Genomic DNA, 14,347 nt, shown 5'->3' on the forward strand with positions numbered 1-14,347 from the left:
GTACTAGACTCTCTCTGTGTCTGTTTTTCAACAAGTAATACTGATTTTGAGTGTACATTCTATACCAGGGCAGTGCTCTTCCACACCCTCCAGCACCCCTGAAATCTCATTGAGATACCACAGCAATTTCATACGATCCAAAAGGCGCCTGACCATAGCCGCGGGAAGTAATTTGGGGGTGGGGTGCAGCTGTTATCCAGTGAAGCATGGTGGTGGCAGCATCATGCTGTAGGGATGTTTTTCAGTGGCAGGGACTGCGAGACCAGGCAGGATGGGGAAAGATGAACAGAGCAAACTACAGAGAGATCCTTGATGAAAACCTGCTCCAGAGTGTTCTTGACCTCAGACTTGGGTGAAGGTTCACCTTCCAAAAGGACAATGACCCGAAGCACAAGCCAAGATAACGCAGGAATGGCTTCGGAAAAAGTCTCTGAATGTCCTTGAGTGGCCCAGCCAGAGCCCGGACTTGAACCCGATCAAACATCTCTGGAGAAACCTTAAAATAGCTGTGCAGCGACACTCCCCATCCCACCTGACAGGACCTGACAGGACCTGAGAGGATCTGCAGAGAAGAATGGGATAAACTCCCCAAACACAGGTGTGCCAAGCTTGTAGCGTAATACCCAAGAGGACTCAAGGCTGTAATCGCTGCCAAAGGTGCTTCAATAAAGTACGGAGTAAAGGTTCTGAATACTTATGTAAATGTGATATTTCAGATTTGTATTTTTAATAGATTTACAAAAATTTCTAAAAATCTGTTTTTGCTTGGTCATTATGGGATATTGTGTGTAGATTGATGAGGGGCAAACTATGGATTCAATTTTAGAATAACTCTGTAACGTAGCAAAATGTGGAAAATGTCAAGGGATCTGAATACTTTCTAAATCCACTGTATATGAGAGGATACTGGTCTGTAAATCAGACTGGTCTCATCACATGGACATCTATATCATCAGATGCATTGGTGTTGTCCTAGAAATACATTCTAGTTATATTGCTATGGGTATACTTAATTCTGCATTTAGGTGGTAAACCATACACATATTTATGTTAATGGAGATTTAATTTAGCTCAATACGTGTTGTATATATTTAGGCTACCTAATGGTGCAGTGGTCTAAGGCACTGCATCTCAGTGCTAGTGGCATCACTGCAGACCCTGGTTCAATCCCTGGCTGTGATCGGGAGTCCCATTGAGCAATTGGCCCAGCGTCATCCGGGTTAGGAGAGGCTGTCATTGTAAATAAGACTTGTCTGGTTAAATTCAATTAAAAAAAATACTTGGCAGGCAGCCAGACAGATAAAATACATAAATATGTCTATGTTAGTTAACATATCATGTCTGTGATTTTCAGAGGGATCTCAAATATCTTGCTCCTCTGCTAAAATATAATTTAATCGCGTTTTAAAGGAAACCATCTTGTGTTCCATTTAAACCAGCAGAGGGGGTTGTCATTCACAACCAAACCAGACAAAGAGAGAGAGAAAGAAGAGCGAGAGAGAAAGAAGAGCGAGAGAGAGAGAGAGAGAGAGAGAGAGACAGAGACAGAGACAGAGACAGAGACTAGAGGCCACTCAAAGAGTGGGGGAATTCATCCTTGGTATTTTAAGGGGGTGTTTTAAATATATATTTTCCCCCTGTTTGTATCCCCCCTATTACAAGTAATAAATCCACAGGCTCTGGATCTGGACACTGGGCAGACCAGACACAACATCCACAGCATAACAAAGGAGGACTAAGGAAATTTACAGTCTAGCTCAATGTCTCTGTTATGGATAGTGATACTACCAGTAACAGGTAAGCTTATATTCCTATCATTCCAACAGATTTATACTTTACAATCAGTGTGACTTGTCTTCAATCTATATACTGTAAGAAGCCTACTGTGTTTCATGCATTTTAATATGATTATGGCTAGGCTTGTCAGTATTGTACTTGACGATATTTACATATGCAGCCATAGTAGGCTAAATATTATAATTTACTAATACCTTACTAATACTATTACCTTATGACTAATAATAAAATTGACTGTCATGACCTCAGCGTTCCTTAGACTACTTTATAGTTACTGTTATGTGTTAATGATTATGAATGGGAATTCTAATTCATTCTTATTTTACATTTCAGCCTTTGCATTTCATGTGGAGCTAAAACCAAAGAGTGCATTTTTCAGAGTTGGTGATAGGCAGGAGCTGCGATGTTCGGTGAAGGATTGTAACGAAAAGGTTACTATGTCCTGGGCTTTGCTGGGGGATAAGCCCATGTTTGCTAAAATACACACCTCAGGATCGGAATCCGTGGCGGCCTTTGACCCTGTGATGACAGTACATGATGACATACTTCTCTGCAAAGTCAGTTGCGGAGCATTGACCAAACAACAGCGTGTGGTTGTCAAAGTGTACTGTAAGTCCATTAAACTTGATTCAGTAAGCCATCATAAACCATTGTAATTAGCCAATATAAAATGCACATGAATGCTTATAAGTTTGTCAATGATTATTATAAATATTATGAATGCTATTGAATTGTAATGCTTATCATACTTATAAATGTTTATAAATGAAATGTGAATGCTGGTCCTTCTGTAGCTCAGTTGGTAGAGCATGGCGCTTGTAATGCCAGGGTAGTGGGTTCGATTCCCGGGACCACCCATACGTAGAATGTATGCACACATGACTGTAAGTCGCTTTGGATAAAAGCATCTGCTAAATGGCATATATTATTATATTATTATATTATGAATGGATCAATAAATTGTTTATTAATACTTTAATAATCACACAACGTATTATAAAATCAGCCGTATGTAACTTAATTCATTAGGGAATTTAATCAGTCCAATTGAATCAGTTCTACAGTGACTTCAGAAAGTAGTTACACCCCTTGACTTTTCCACATTTTGTTTTGTTACAGCCTGGATTTAAAATTGATTAAATTTGGGTTTTGTGTCAGTGAACGACACACAATACCCCATAAAAACAGTTACAGAGTGATAGGAGAAAACTGAGGAGTTACATTGTAGTTACTCCACAATACTAACCTAAATGACAGAGTGAAAAGAAGGAAGCCTGAACAGAATACAAATATTCCAAAGCATGCATCCTGTTTGAAATAAGGCACTAAGGTAAAACTGCAAAATATGTGGCAAAGAAATGTACTTTACTTCTTGAATACAAAGCATTACGTCTGGGGCAAATCCAACACATCACTGAGTAGCATATTCAAGCATGGTGGTGGCTGCATCATGTTATGGGTTTGCTTGTCATGTCAACAGCAAGGTCTACAGAGTTTTTATTAATACAAATAAATGGAATAGAGCTAAGCACAGGCAAAATCTTAGAGGAAAACCTGTTTCAGTCTGCTTTCCAACAGACACTGGGAGACAAATTCACCTTTCAGTAGGACAAGAACATAAAACACAAGGCAAATATACACTGGAGTTGCTTACCAAGATGTCATTGAATGTTCCTAAGTGGACTAGTTACAGTTTTTACTTAAATCAGCTTGAAAGTCTATGGCAAGAATTGAAAATGGCTGTCAAGCAATGAACAACCAGTTTTAAGACCGTTTATATAATGTACACATACTGTACAATTCAGGTGTGCAAAGCTCTTAAACACTTACCCAGAAAGACTCAAAACTGATATAATCACTGGCGACAGTGATTCTAACATGTATTACTTAGGTAAATTAGAGATGCATTTTAGTTTCAATAGATGTGCTAAACTATCTAAAAACATGTTTTCACTTTGCCATTATGGGTTATTGTGTGTATGTGGGTGGTAAAAAAATATATATATTTAATCCATTTTGATTTCAGGCTGTAACAACAAGATGTAGAATAAATAAAGGAGTATGAATACTTTCTGAAGGCACTGTACATGTTGAACGGAGGTCTACGAATTTCAATGTCAAACATGTGTAGCTGCCCTACGATCGACATTTGATATTACAGCATTTCCAGAGGCACCTGTCATATCAGGCTACGACCATCTTCTCTTGGGCCAGTCCAACACTCTGACATGTGAGGTGATAGATGCTTATCCCGTGGAGCACCTGCGACTTGAGTGGCTGCGAGGAGACAGCATGCTCCAGACAGACGCAGAGTCCGTTGTATCTACCTACAGGTTCACTCCTACCCCAGAGGACAAAGAGACAAGCATCACATGCAGAGCCTCTCACGATCAGGATGGTGTGCCTGATGAAGAGAAGACCAAGGAAACCACCGTATCTCTCACAGTGCTTTGTAAGTTACTAAAGTATAACTGTTAGACAAAGGGTAATCTCTGTTAACCCAGTGTAAAATCTTGCGGAATTTGGTCAGCTGTGTGATTCATTTCTGTTTATATGTGTTAGAAATTGAGAGTTCTGTCTCCACCCTCACAAAAGGAAAATCACACACCCAGGACAACTAGTTCAATTGAACTTCTATAGAGTTTGGAAACATTTGGAATTTAACTTTTATAACGTCAACAAATAATATTTTGAATTCAAAAGATACACTTACCATGTGCAGTTTAGCAATTAACAATGTCTCAATTGAATGAATAAGGATTAGATTGAGACCTACCTACAACAACCACATCAAAAATGTGCTCTTTATTTTCTCCAGATGCGCCACAGAATATATCAATATCTGAGCTGACTGCTGTGAGAGTTGGCTCCAGTCTCACATTGTCATGCCATGCTGAAGGGAACCCCAGACCAGATACACAGTGGAAGGCCATTGGTCCAGATGGACAGGCTGTTATTGTGGGGCAGAGCGAGGAGCTTGTCCTTACAGAGATGACACTGGTGGATGCTGGTCAATATGAGTGTGTGGTGAGCAACACCATTGGAAACAGCACAGCCAGCGTGAACGTCATTGTTCAAGGTAGGATGACTTTGAATTTCCCCTTAGTTTTGTATTTTGGATCATTACTGTTTGGTGTCACTAGATAGTTTAATAGTTAGGAGTAATCTTTATTGCTTTGTCTAAAAAGTATGTTTGGAGGAGCAATCTCAATAAAACAATGTCTAAACTAGCAAGCTAAAGTTTTGTCTTGTGCTCTCTATCCTGGATGATTTCCCTTCTGGCAGCTCCCCCAACCAACACTACCATCACAGTGAGCCCAGCCAGTGAGGTGAAGGAAGGGGAGAGTGTGACGGTGTCCTGCCTGTCGGACGGAGCTCCGGTGGTACGTATGGTGCTGAGGAGACTCTCTGAGGACCAGGATGTAGAACTCCAGTCCAGCAACGGATTCTCCACCTCCTTCACCCTCTCCTCTGCCCTGCTAGCAGACTCTGCTCTCTACCAGTGCCAGGCCTTCAATGAACATGGCAGTCAGAAGGTCAGCGCCTTGCTCTCTGTTGAAGGTGAGATTTTTTTAAACATTTGGGTAATATTACATTTTAAGTTGACTTTATGCTTTTGCACAGTAGTTACTATAACTACTTTAGTTACCAGAGTCAAATTATGTAATTTCAGCTTTGTACATTAAACAAGGGCAGGATTCTAATAATGGAAACTGGCCAAATTATTTTTCAAAATAGTTGCCTTGTTTCAGTGTATTACATATAATTACCAAAGTAGCTGTATAATATATTTCAATGTAAAATGTAACCTAAATACAGTATGCCCTGTTGTTCTGCAAAAAGGTCACCAGTATGTCTGGGTGGTTGTCCTTCAGTTGAGCTATAAGAATGAACAGAATGTTACTTTAGTAATGTACAGGTAAGAGGCACGTTCTATCGTAAACAGGGAATTTGTCTTAGTAAACTTACTGATAACCCACATTCTCTGGGGAGCAAACAGTGTTGCGTCACCAAGCCAGTAGGTTCCCCTCTGGGTAGAAGAGCCATAGAACAGTGGCATAGCAGATAGCAGAAATAGTAAATGATCTGTTCACACTCATACAGACATTTGAGGGACTCTCCAATGTGGATTGCTGCTATTTTCACTCTGAGGATAGGCTTCACACCTCCAGGTAAGATGAGATAAGTACAGGAGCTGCTGATATGCCCTTGAGCAAGGCATGTAACCATAATTGCTCCTGTAAGTTGCTCTGGATAAGATAATCTGATAAATAAAGTACATGTTTCTAATACTATTGGTGATGATCATGTGGAGTGGAGGGCTCTGGCAAAATATTCATTGTGTTACCCATCAGATTATTTTTGTGATGAAACTTTACTTTGTGATGTGTGTTTACTCTTCTTAATTCACTGTAATGTTTGCCTTGTTTTTTCTGTTGTAGATTAAGATGTAGAGATATTTGATTTTGCTAAGAGCTTTTCTTGCAGGATAGTAGTTTTAATTTAATTCAATTAACTGAACAGAATTTTTCGAAAATGGAACAGAATCAAATTTAACTGAATTTTTCTCTATTCAATTGAACTGGGCATAGAAACTGCAACGCCATCTATCCTCTCTCCTGTGGTTTTATTCTCTCAGAGTATCCCCTGGAGGTGGCGATGGATGTGGGGGTGACGGCTGAGATGGGATCCAACCTGGTGCTCTCCTGCCGGGCTTGGGGCTGTCCCCAGCCAGCCTTCTACTGGAGCAGCATGCTGGACATGTCCGTCCATAGCCGTGCACACACCCAGGACTCCCTCTCCCAGCTCTACCTGGGCCCACTTGGGCTGATCAACGAGCAAGCCTACACCTGTGAGGCCAAGTGTGGCTCTGTCATTAAGGCCAAGCACGCTGAGGTCAAGGTCTTCTGTGAGTATACGATACAGTGGCAAGAAAAGGTATATGCACCCTTTGGAAATACCTGGATTTCTGCATAAATTGGTCATAAAATTTTATCTGATCTTCATCTAGGTCGCAACAATAGACAAACACAGTCTACATAAACTAATAACACACAAACAATTATATGTTTTCATGTCTTTACTGAACACAACGTGTAAACATTCACAGTGCAGGGTGGGAAAAGTATGTGAACCCTTGGATTTAATAACTGGTTGACCCTCCTTTGGCAGCAATAACCTCAACAAAATATTTTCTGTAGTTGAGGATCAGACCTGCATAACGGTCTGGAGAAATTTTGGACCATTCCGCTTTACAAAACTGTTTCAGTTCAGCAATATTCTTGGGATGTCTGGTGTGAACTGCTCTCTTGAGGTCATGCCACAGCATCTCAATCGGGCTGAGGTCAGGACTCTGACTGGGCCACTCCAGAAGGCGTATTTTCTTATGTTGAAGCCATTCTGTTGTTGATTTACTTCTGTGTTTTGGGTCATTGTCCTGTTGCATCACCCAACTTCTGTTGAGCTTCAATTGGCAGACAGATAGCCTAACATTCTCTTGCAAAATGTCTTGATAAACTTGGGAAATAATTTTCCCGTCGATGATAACAAGCTGTCCAGGCCCTGGGGCAGCAAAGCAGCTCCACCATACTTTACAGTTGGGATGAGGTTTTGATGTTGGTGTTCTGTGCCTTTTTTTATCCACACATAGTGTTGTTGTGTGTTCCTTCCAAACAACTAAATTGTAGTTTCATCTGTCCACAGAATATTTTGACAGTAGCGCTGTGGAACATCCAGGTGCACTTTTGCAAATTTCAGACGAACATCAGTTGCTTCTTCCGTGGTGTCCTCCCATGAACACCATTCTTGTTTAGTGTTTTACATATCTTACTCATCAACAGAGATGCTAGCATGTTCTAGAGATCTCTATAAGTATTTACTAGACACTCTAGGACTCTTCTTAACCTCATTGAGCATTCTACGCTGTGCTCTTGCAGTTACCTTTGCAGGACGGCAACTCCTAGGGAGAGTAGCAAGTGTTGAACTTTCTCAATTTATAGACAATTTGTCTTACCGTGGACTCATGAACATCAAGGCTTTTAGAGATACTCTGGTAACCCTTTCGAGCTTTATTCATGTCAACCATTCTTAAATCTTAGGTCTTCTGAGATCTCTTTTGTTCGAGGCATGGTTCACATCAGGCAATGCTTCTTGTGAATAGCAAACTCAAATTTCGTGAGTGGTTTTTATAGGGCAAGGCAGCTCTAACCAACATTTCCAATCTCGTCTCATTGATTGGATTCCAGGTTAGCTGACTCCTGACCCCCAATTAGCTTTTGAAGAAGTCATTAGCCTAGAGGTTCAATAACTTTTTCCAACCTATGCTGTGAATGTTTAAATGATGTATTCAATATAGACAAGAAAAATACAATAATTTGTGTGTTATTAGTTTAAGCACACTATGTTTGTCCATTGTCTTGACTTAGATGAAGATCAGATCAAATTTGATGACCAATTTATGCAGAAATCCAGGTAATTCCAAAGGGTTCACATACTTTTTCTTCCCACTGTACATCATCAGAAAGATGGCTTGGTTTAGGTCAATGTATTTGCTTTGAAACGTGCTTTGCATCAGCCATCTTTTTACAGAAGTCCAATGCCAGATTGATACGATGAATTCAAGGTTATTTGGAAATGTCCAGTTGAAAACAAAGTTAGTTGGGGTTGTGTGTTTTCTTGCCTTACACTTGTTCAGTGGGACCATGGCCATAGGTTTATGTTGATACAGTAACTGTTTTGCACAGTTTTGGGTAATGCTTAGGTTCACTTCACTGACTTGGAAAGAGTACAGTGACGCTTTGTAGGAGGTTAGAAGAATACTCCTCCTCTTATGAAACCAAACGTAGGACTTAAAGCTTGAATGATCATTCATGCTGCTCTCCCACATAACATGGGTAGAGGTCCAGTTTGCTTTTGTCAGATTGCACTGGGATCAGTAGTCTGGTTCAATGTGGGAGAGGGATCACCAAGAAGTGAAGAATAATAAATACACTCCAGGGTCACTGAAGTGAAGACATTTCATATTTCCTAGATGTGAATGTCATTGTGTTGAAGGGGGTAAGGGTTGCTGTATTCCAGGTCTTTGACCCACGATTATATCCAGAGGGATGTTTCACAAGTTGTGTGGATTAATGCCTCCCTTACTGGAAGTCATTTTTTTTTAAACGGTATCTTATGGGAATTTGTCAGGTCCCAACATTAGGATTTGAAACACCCCATCTTTGAACCTTCAAAGTGCAGAGTCTACCATTCAACATGCCTGACTAACTCGCTCACATCTCTATCTGGTCTCAGCTTCTTTTAGTCACATACTAATATTTTAATCTACCCATTTCTCTCTCCTCCCCCAGCTTTCCCCTCGGACCCTATCATCGAGAACACTGGCCCCTTTCTGGAACACGGAGTTGGCATCTTTTTTTGTTCGGTAGCCAACGTCTACCCAGCCAGTCTCCTGCAGATCCAGTGGCTTGATGGGGAAATCGAGCTAGCCTCCGAGATGGGACAGTATTCCAGTGAACTCCAGAATGTGACGTCAACGCTTTCTTTCTCGATTGGACCGGAGGACCAGGGCAGACAGATCACCTGCAGAGTCAGTCTTCAGATGGATGAAGTCCCTCAGAGTGGGAGAGAGAGGCAGGCAGTGACTGTACTGGAGCTCCACTGTAAGTGGTTTTACAGATCATTGAAATCTGAAAAAACATAAACTTTTTTTATGGCCGTGGGGTAGATAAGGATTGGGATGGTCCTAGAGAGACACAAGGTGGTACAGGATTTTGTTTGTTTGTGTTCTGAATGGAGGACCATGAACAGTTAATGGCTTGAATCACATGTGTTTATGGTGGGTTGTCCACCCCCTTGGTGCTTGCAACTTAGGGAATCCTTTATGCCGAACTTCAGTCCTTGAGGTGTGAATGGCAGTTGTGTAGTGAGGGTTTATAACCGATGTCTGTGTTTATAAACCTAAACTGAGTCTGATGTTTGCTGTGCAGATGCCCCCAGGGGAACCACCATCACAGTGAGCCCAGCCAACGAGGTGAAGGAAGGGGAGAGCGTGGCGGTGTCCTGCCTGTCGGACGGAGTTCCGGTGGGACGTATGGTGCTGAGGAGACTCTCTGAGGACCAGGATATAGAACTCCAGTCCAGCAACAGATTCTCCACCTCCTTCACCCTCTCCTCTGCCCTGCTAGCAGATTCTGCTCTCTACTGGTGCGAGGCCTTCAATGAGCTCGGCAGCCAGCGAGCTAGCACATACATTACAGTCAAAGGTGGGTGTCAGGCTTCTGGCAAGAACACACCATATCAAGTCTTTATTCCGCTCCCACGGATTCATACTGGCAACAACAGTAAACTTTCCCTAACCCTGATTAGCTTTTTTTTGCTTCTTCAATGAAGTCACTGTTCTCTACACCCACATATCTCTTGTTTTTGCTTCTTGTTTATGGTCTGTTATTTGCTCTCATTTGTTGGAGTGTGGCCATTCTATCATCATGTGGCAGCTGCAGGTGTGTAAAGTATTTAAGTACTTTTTTTGGTATCTGTACTTTACTACTTATATTTTTGCCAACTTTTACTTCTCTACATTCATAAAGAAATAATGTACTTTTTACATTTTGATTGTCCAATTCACACACTTATCAAGAGAACATCCCTGGTCATCCCTACTGCCTCTGATCTGGTGGACTCACTAAACAGAGAACATCCCTGGTCATCCCTACTGCCTCTGATCTGGTGGACTCACTAAACAGAGAACATCCCTGGTCATCCCCACTGCCTCTGATCTGGTGGACTCACTAAACACAAATGCTTTGTTTGTAAATTATGTCTGAGTGTTGGAATGTGTGCCTGGCTATCTGTTTTAAAAAAATAAGACAGAAAATTGTGTTTTTCTTAATATAAGAAATTAGAAATTATTTATACCTTTACTTTTGACACTTAAGTATATTTAAAACCAAATGCTTTTAGACTTTTACTCAAGTAGTATTTTACTGGGTGACTTTTACTTGAGTCATTTTCTGTTAAGGTACCTTTACTTTTACTCATGTATGCCAATTGAGTACTTTTTCCACGTCTGGGGAGCTGTCAGTATCTAAGAACATGCTCTATAAGTTCGTCATTGGCTGAGGTGTTGTCACACTGTACCAAAATAGAATATCACACTTATACCACACTTAACACTGCACAGGAACTCAACAACATGAAATTACATAAAGTCATTCTAGATAATGGGTTCTATAGAACATGCCTCATTGATATTTCACACACTGTTGTCAGTAGTTTCACACATTTTGCTCAGTAATCAACAATGTAACAGACAGTAATTGTACGAAAATCTCATTCCAAAATCATGGGCATTAAAATGGAGTTGGTCCCCCTTTTGCTGCAATAACAGCCTCCACTCTTCAGGGAAGGCTTTCCACTAGATGTTGGAACATAGCTCTGGGAACTTGCTTCCATTCAGCCACAAGAGCATTAGTGAGGTCGGGCAGTGATGTTGGGGGAATAGGCCTGGCTTGCAGTCAGCGTTACAATTCATCCCAAAGGTGTTTGATGGGGTTGAGGTCAGGGCTCTGTGCGGGCCAGTCAAGTTCTTCCACACTGATCTTGACAAACCATTTCTGTATTGTCCTCGCCTCGCCTTTGTGAACGGGGACATTGTCATGCTGAAACAGGAAAGCGCCTTCCCCAATCCGTTGCCACAAAGTTGGAGGCACAGAATCTTTTTGAATATAATTGTATGCTGTTGCGTTAAGATTTCCCTTCACTGGAACTAAGGGGCCTAGCCAGAACCATGAAAAGCAGCCGCAGACCATTATTCCTCCTCCACCAAACGTTATAGTTAGCACTATGTATTGGGGCAGGTAGCGTTCTCCTTGTATCCGCCAAACCCAGATTTGTCCGTCGGACTGCCAGATGGTGATTCATCATGCCAGAGAACACGTTTCCACTGCTCCAGAGTCCAACGGCGGCAAGATTTACACCACTCCAGCCGATGCTTGGCATTGCGCATGGTGATTTTAGGCTTGTGTATAGCTGCTCGGCCATGGAAACCTATTTCATGAAGCTCCTGACGAACAGTTCTTGTGCTGACGTTGCATCCAGAGGCAGTTTAGAACTTGGTAGTGAGTGTTGCAACCGAGGACAGTCAATTTTTATTGCAGCACTCTGCGGTCCTGTTCTGCGAGCTTATGTGGCCTACCACTTCGTGGCTGAGCCTTTGTTGCCCCTAGACATTTCCACTTCACAATAACAGCACTTACCAGATGACCGGGACAGCTCTAGTAGGGCAGAAATTTGACGAACTGGCTTGTTGGAAATGTGGCATCCTATGACAGTGGGGTGTCGACATACTTTTATGTAAATATTGTATGTTGCATTGTAAACTGCCAATAGACTAAATGTTGTAGAGTATTTCAAACTATAACTGTACTCTATTAATTTTAAAAATCCTTTGTTGTCTCAAGGCAGTCTCAAGTGTCTTCCCTCAGCATTGATGTGTGTTCTACTTTCCTTGTGTCCAGCACCTCCTAGGAACACAACAGTCCTGATATATCCATCTGCTGAGGTGCAGGAAGGCCAAAATGTCACCATCTGCTGTCACTCTGTCAGTTTCCCCCCACCTGCTGTGGTTTTAAGGAAACTGGATAATGGCACAGAGCTCTACTCCCCGGATGGGAACTTCCTGCTGGTTAACCTTACGCCCAATGATACAGGCCTATACCAGGTGAATGTTACCAATGACCTGGGTTATGAGACCGAGATCTTCAGCATCAACGTCATAGGTGAGTGATGTGGTTCAGTGTTCGCTCTTTAGCTTGGCATGCTAGAAGAAACAGGAAGAGAGCTCTTTATTTCCCTTCACCACAAATATAATTATTATATTTGTTATTATTATATGAAATATAATTCACAATAAAACCAGTTACTTGAAACCACTTTGAACCTCGTGTTGAACTGAGAAATTGGGAACAGTGAACTCGGAGATAGACCTGACAACAGTGTACAGTAGTTTGAGAACAGTGAAGCTTGCAAAAGCCAAGGAAATTCCATCCACCAATAACAAACACTGGTGTCATTTGAGAGGACTCGAATGCTGTTGAAACATAAAATCTAAAATGTTAGCCAATCTGTCTCGTCCTCACTGTCTCCCTGTTCTTCCCCTCTTCCCTTGGTCTCCAGAGAAGCACTCCAGTACTTCACCAGACTGGAACCACGTAGTCATTCCTGCTGTCTGTGTGGGTATCATGGTGACCACCACGGGCCTAATCCTGGACTACCTGAGGAGAGCCAGGAGGAAGGGCTTCTATGAGCTGGCAAAGTGTAAGCCCGGGTCTGCATAGACTAGAGGAGTCTAAAACCTGCGGTCCAGAGCCAGATTGTGGCCCCCACTTATGCTACCAAAATGACCATGTACTGTATGAGTATCACATCGGTGAGTGTTTTGTGGTTCCTCAGGCAAAATGACTTTTACACTGTGTGCAGAGGCATACCAAGGGACAGACCTACCTGGAGTGGAGAGGGAACAGACGAGAGGTCCGCCCACTGTCAGGTCTCCGTTGAAGGGCAGAGGACAAGGCCGTATGACCTTTGGATGTTACTGGAAGAGGAAAAGAGAAGTACCTTTAAGGAGATGTGGTCTTCTGGATGTTTTTCATTTTTTATTAAACCTAAGCTAGAAGTCAATCAAATGTTTAATCATCTAAATGTCTGCAACTAACTATTATTTGCTCCTTTTTCACTTCTTGGCAGCTTTCATTGAACCCATTGATGTCTAAGTGTCACAACTATTGGATGAATGCAATATATTACATGTTTTTAAACAAAATTATACCATTTGCTGTGATAAAAAGTTGAAATTTTTAATGAGTTAATTACAATGCATTTGAAATGTACAGTTTAAATTAACTTTGTTATATCAGTATGGGAAGGTGGTTTCCCAACAATAGGTGAAGTCAGTATTGTGGTAATGTAATATAGAGAAGCAAGGTAAACTGTATTTTCCTCATAGCTTTTTTTGTATATAGGGGAAACAGCGCCACTGTCCACCCCCACAGCTGTTGTTCATGTTTTTGTTTTGTTGACGAAGCAGAGCTGGGGAGTGTCGTAGTAACAAAAAAATGGTGTTCTTCCACGCGTGCAATCATGTCCGCTGCAGGGGAAAAAACAGTGTTTGTTGTTTGCATTAACTTATTTGGTGGATGTAATATCGCAAACGGATGTGGCAATTTCACCATTAAGGATTCCAGCTTTAATGTGGACTCTTATTAGAAGTGTTTGCATGTGTGCAATGTGCATGGAGTATTTTTGTCCCACACCATTTTCTTTACTGCTGTGGGATATTATAGCCGGTTTGGTACGTGATTAAAGAAGCGGTTGTTTTTAAATCAAAGCCTATATAGAATGTATTTGTTATGTTTATGACTGTTCATACTCCTTTGTATGTTGTGAATATGTTGTGCCCTATTTTTTATGAATTGTGTTTGAAATGTACATTTGTAGAGATGTTCATTATTAAATATTTATTTCCATAACTAAAAGCTGTTCATTGAAATAG

At 41.4% G+C, this 14,347-nt stretch overlaps 1 protein-coding gene across 1 annotated transcript; it reads left to right on the top strand.

Annotated features, from left to right (window-relative positions):
- The first annotated feature begins 243 nt into the window (after window positions 1–243).
- LOC118401502 (vascular cell adhesion protein 1-like) lies at window positions 244–14,347 on the top strand. The gene is made up of 10 exons (XM_035799068.2): window positions 244–1,797; window positions 2,131–2,406; window positions 3,959–4,249; window positions 4,616–4,876; window positions 5,083–5,358; window positions 6,437–6,706; window positions 9,147–9,458; window positions 9,786–10,061; window positions 12,315–12,575; window positions 12,973–14,347. Exons 1-10 carry the CDS (start codon window positions 1,761–1,763, stop codon window positions 13,131–13,133), a joined length of 2,421 nt encoding a protein of 806 aa, XP_035654961.1. The 5' UTR covers window positions 244–1,760; the 3' UTR covers window positions 13,134–14,347.

Source organism: Oncorhynchus keta, chromosome 22, assembly GCF_023373465.1.
Source record: "Oncorhynchus keta strain PuntledgeMale-10-30-2019 chromosome 22, Oket_V2, whole genome shotgun sequence".
NCBI lineage: Eukaryota > Metazoa > Chordata > Actinopteri > Salmoniformes > Salmonidae > Oncorhynchus > Oncorhynchus keta.

Bases quoted from the DNA above. Each gene is read 5' to 3' on its own strand.
- LOC118401502 (XM_035799068.2), top strand. From the start codon at position 1,761: ATGTCTCTGTTATGGATAGTGATACTACCAGTAACAG. The intron at 1,798-2,130 runs GTAAGCTTATAT...TTTACATTTCAG, and splicing joins AGTGATACTACCAGTAACAG to CCTTTGCATTTCATGTGGAG. The intron at 2,407-3,958 runs GTAAGTCCATTA...TTGATATTACAG, and splicing joins TGTGGTTGTCAAAGTGTACT to CATTTCCAGAGGCACCTGTC.